The following is a 4,844-nucleotide window of genomic DNA, read 5'->3' as shown; positions in this document are numbered from 1 at the left end:
CAATGGCTCACTGTCCCAGGTTCTGTATGAGATAGGGAAGCTGTACCACAAGGCAGGAGGCCCAGGACAGGTGGTGGGCTGTCAGTGAAAAAAGCACCCTGATCTATTCCTTTGCTTCACCAGCCAGACTTAGCCTATTATGTACTTTGCTTTGAGGAGATTTAATTTCTATGGGGAAAGGGCAGAGCAGGATGATTTTGGGAGCTCCTGATCTTATTGGGTTATCTAATGTTGCATATGTAGATGATCATATTGTCACTGTGTATTATTTTTTTCTTTTCGTAATTCATACTACTCATTTATTCAGCATTATGATTACTCTAGTTGTAGAATCCAAAGAAGTGCTTTGGGTACAGTGTCCTTTTAATGCTCTGGTAAGCATTTTGGGCAGTGAGAGGAAAAATGGATTAAAAGACACAAAGTCTGGCTCAGGCTGAGAGGATTGGAAAAATGTGGGCTCTAGATGAATCCAGACCAGAGATCTAATCCCAGCTCTGTCAATTACAAGCTTGTGAGCTTTTAGAAATTTGCAATTTCTTCATTTTGAAGTGAGTCTGCTAAACCCTATCTTGTAGGAATTTTGGGGTATAAGTACTGTCCATAAAACATATGGCATACTAAGTAGGAAATACTGAGTCTCTCATAAATGACAGTTACCATAATATATGTTTTTACACAAATTATTAATTTTTAATTTTCCTAACTATATATTAAGAAACAAAATTACCACATCTTGAAAATATTTGAGACAGTTTAAGCCTATGGAAGTTCTTTGAATTTAGCAGCCTTTTTTCAAAAAGGTTTTTAGTGAACTCATTCTGGCTTATATTGATCACTGCATTTCATGTGATTATTTTAAACCCAGAAAATACCACCCTCCAGTCAGAGGGGTTTTTTGATGCAGTAGATAACATGGAATATGAAGTGCACTAGAACAAAACAAACTAACGGCAGTCTTAATAACCTAAATAAATCCAGGTATCCTTTATTTATACGAAAAGAAATAGGAAAACGAATTAGGCAAACCAAGAATTAAACAACTTTTACATTTCTGTTTTTCCTTTTCTTTCTCTTCATATTATGATGTCAACTATTTTACTGTGGAGTTCTTTAAGATTCATATCAAAGTCCCTTCTCTATTATCATGTTATCTAGTTCTGAATTATAAAGAAAATATGAATGGTGTATGATTTTGTTTTACTAATACCCAAACCGTAACTTTCAAATTGATTAAACGGCCATGAATGTGAGAGCTATGTTATTGATAAATGTATAATCTGAAGCAAAATAAACCTTCACTTAACAGGAACAATGTTGAAAATTGACAAAGAGATAAAACATAAATCTACAAGTTACTAATGTATAACAAGACAAAAGAAATACATATCTTGTTCCCTCCAGCCTCTACTATACTGCACTACTTAGAAGGCTCACGACTCTCTTCTAACATAAAGCGAAAATTCTACTTCAGACCTCCCTAGAAATGGGAGTATCTGTAGGATATGGCCCCATAAGGTGCCCTGGCCAAGGGAACAGTGCCAGCCCTGCCTTAAGCTCTCAGTCTCAATGCTCTCTCTACCTCATCTGTCAAAGCGTCTTCATACAGATGTGGGTATAAACCGGGACTGGTGTTATTGATCTCGGCCAAAACACGCAGGACTCTCATCTTGGTGGTTTCAGCATAGGCTCGTGGACCCCACAGGAACTCATAGCATGGAGGATCACTGTTGCACACCTGCCGGTAAACCACGTACTTATCTTGCACCAAATCTTCAGTAATGATCTTCCGAGCATCCCCATAGATTGAATGCAGGATCCCATCATATATCCCCAACAGACCCAGGAACTCCCAGACCTCCTCTTCAGTGGCACGGTTGCCTCTCATGAAGATCAAACCCAGGAGCGACATCAGGAGACCCGACTTCGGCAGCGCATTTTCACCACTCAGACTTCCTTCACTGGAGAGACCCAGCTTGCTGACAAGGGTGTAGGACTCGCCGCTGGAATCCGTTTCTTTCAATTCAACGCCAAAGAACACCGTCAAATGTTCGGAGGTTCTCTTGAGGATCTCAGGGAAGCATGGCTTGTACTGTCTGCGGAGACGCTTCAGCATGTCTGCCTTCAAAATGGACTCTTTCTTCTCAAACTTCTCCTGCAGGAATTGCACCATCTTGCTCGCCTTCCTTTTTAGAGGATCTCCGTCTGTGGTTGCAAAGAACGCAGCTCTCTTGGAGGCGCTTAAACTTTGCTTATCTTGACCCTTGGCAGCCACATCAGATTTTGAGCCTGAAACAGCTGCATCAGGCGAGCCAGTGGGTGAAGCTCCCTGAGACTCCTGAGGAACAGAGGCATCACGGGAGGTACGAGAACTTTTCTCATCTTGACCCATGGCAGCCACATCATATTTTGAGCATGAAGCACCTGCATCAGGATAGCCAGTGGGTGAAGCTCCCTGAGACTCCTGAGGAACGGAGGAACCAGAAGACCTACGACGAGCACCCCGACAAACAGCAGAAGAGGATGAGGAAGAGCGAGACTCTTCTTGCTTCTCTGCAGTGGCCTGGGGACCTGTGAGACCTTGCGGCTGATCATGGGTCTCTCGGCGTTTCCCACGGGCACGGAGCTTACTCTTCTGACCCCGAGGCATGGTGGCTGTGGCCTATGACAGCAGGTAGGAGTGTGGGCAGAGAGGTTGGCAAGGCTGGCACCTGGACGGGAGAGAGTGACATCATGTCAACACCTTCAGCAGAGAGCAACCATCTTGGCTTTAACCAGGGGCCCTTCTGGAGGTTTCGTGAAGCAATTGCTCCAGGAACTCGCAGGACTCCTGTTCGCTTGGTCTGTTTGTCTCCTTCGAACTTAGGAGGAAGTTAAGAGTCAGTGTTAGACTATAGCATGACAGCCCATTTTGGGGCTTACTGAGGTGATAGCAGGGACTGGCAGTGGGGGCCCCTTTGTTCAGAGGTGGGGTCCTCTCCGTTTTTATTCTGGATCATCATAAAAATTGTTGTCAAGTCCCAGAGGCCCATTCCCCTCTGCCGCTCTGAAATTGACACTAGGAATTTTTACAGTACCAACGAGGAGGAAATAAAGAAGTGCTCCTGCCCAACACTTCTTTCCGGGGACACCCAGACCGCCTAGGGCTGACAGCAGCGGAGGCATTTGAATGCTCTTGCTGTTATATTGAGAATGACCCCCACGGTAATCAGACTCCTCACCCTGACTCTTCCCACCACTTGGAAATCACCCTCGCTGACCTGCTGCCATCTTCTTACAACCAGGGACCTACCTCTCTGACTCTCACGGGGACAAAGTGAGAACACACCTCTCTCTAGAGACCTGCCCGGACCCCCAGGCTGACATCAGGGGCGTAGTTCGGTGCAACCCGTGCTGCGGCATGGGCATGGAGTCCCCTCAGTCTTAAGCAGAGTCTTCTTTTTAGCTATGTAGTGCCTGAGATTTCTCTCTCTACTGACCTGAGTCCACCAGCCTTGGACCGAGGACTTCATGCTCTTCAACCCCACGGAAAAAGTGAATGGACTTTGGGCCTAACGGCCATGCTTGGGGACTCCTCAGTTACCATCTTAGGGGCAGGATGGGGCAGGGCTCTCTGGAGCTGCCTATTTTAGGGGGTAGGGGGTTGCAGTTGTTGGGGAATGTCCCCCGAGTTCTAGGTCAAGATACCCATAAGATACCTGAGAAGATCTGGGATGCCCTCTTCCGCTGACCTGATGCAGCACTTTTCGGACCAAGGCCTCCGGCCTGGCCGCTTTTCTATGCGGAAGTCAGGAGGAACCACTTCCGGCCGTGCCCACCTGGCCTTCCCAACGTAACAGCAGGGGTGGGGCTCTGTCACTCTCCATGTGTTCTGTGGACTGGGTGGCTGCCGAAAAGCTCACATAAAATTCTTTCAGGGGCTCTTCGTGGACCCTTGGACTTCTCTGTCTGCTGAGCTGAGTCAGTCAACAGGAGACGGAGGATCTTATTCCCTGAGAGTCCTGAGTAGGAAGTAAGGTGGAGCCTGAGCTGGGAAGCCATGCCAGGACCTTCCAAGACTGACAGTAGGGGTGGGGCTCTGTGGAACCCCCTCTCCCAGAATGGACTTTGCCCTCAGCCCTCACTCAGTGTCATGGCTTCATTCTTGCCATGTTCCTTCCCTCTACTGACTTGAGGACACCCTCTCAGACTAGACTTCAACTTCCTGAGACTCTTCATGTGCAATTCACCTGGCCACTACTGTCTGGGGCCTCCTAGACCTAGCTGCAGCCAGTTAGTTATGCTGTGGAGTTAGGGAAAGGAGGAGACATGCTGAGCCCTCCTCTCTTCTGAAATGTGCAGCCTTTCAGCAGTCAATTAAGGTCCACCCACTGACTGCTGTCAGGCCTTGTGATTTTTCCCTTTTCTGATATGAATTCGTCCCCTTCTCCCAACCATAGCCTTCAAAAATCAACAAGGAGAAAATAAGGGGACTCCTTATCATGGCAGTTGGTCTGTGCTTTCTTTTGGCTGACATCAGCATCATCAAATGTTTCAGGAGTATATTAATGTTCTTATTACATGTGCTTCACTGTGACACTTCTATTTTAGTATATGTTTCATATTCTATTACAATGATCATTTAAAAAGTCAGCCCTCATTCGCTATAGAGGTTTTAGGTGGTTATTACTACAATGTCTGAACTCATATTGCTTTAACCAACTCAATTGTTTGTGTTGTTCTAATGGTTATTACCCCATGATTCCAGCATGTGGCGCCTGAGATGTTGCCTCAGATTCTTTAAATGAAGCTGGAGAAAATAATTGTCCCAGGCACGCATAAAGAAGCAAAGGCAGAACTTTAAAATA

The 4,844-nt window shown here is 46.0% G+C and overlaps 1 protein-coding gene across 2 annotated transcripts; it reads right to left on the bottom strand.

The window, feature by feature from the left end:
* Window positions 1-959: 959 nt before the first annotated feature.
* MAGEB6B (MAGE family member B6B) lies at window positions 960-4,057 on the bottom strand. Of its 2 annotated transcripts, none has more exons than XM_031005734.3 (2): window positions 3,696-4,057; window positions 960-2,708 (listed from the first exon to the last, which is right to left on the bottom strand). In XM_031005734.3, the coding sequence occupies exon 2, from the start codon at window positions 2,645-2,647 to the stop codon at window positions 1,550-1,552; it is 1,098 nt and encodes a 365-aa protein (XP_030861594.1). In that variant the 5' UTR covers window positions 2,648-2,708; window positions 3,696-4,057; the 3' UTR covers window positions 960-1,549. The 2 variants fall into 2 exon arrangements, with proteins under 2 accessions (XP_030861594.1, XP_055231405.1); XM_055375430.2 differs by having other exon boundaries at window positions 960-2,858; window positions 3,696-3,778.
* Between the last annotated feature and the right edge of the window lie 787 nt (window positions 4,058-4,844).

This window comes from Gorilla gorilla, chromosome X (genome assembly GCF_029281585.2).
Source record: "Gorilla gorilla gorilla isolate KB3781 chromosome X, NHGRI_mGorGor1-v2.1_pri, whole genome shotgun sequence".
Lineage (NCBI taxonomy): Eukaryota > Metazoa > Chordata > Mammalia > Primates > Hominidae > Gorilla > Gorilla gorilla.
The sequence above is the reverse complement of the archived record's forward strand: the minus strand, read 5'-3'. Positions and strand labels throughout refer to the sequence as shown.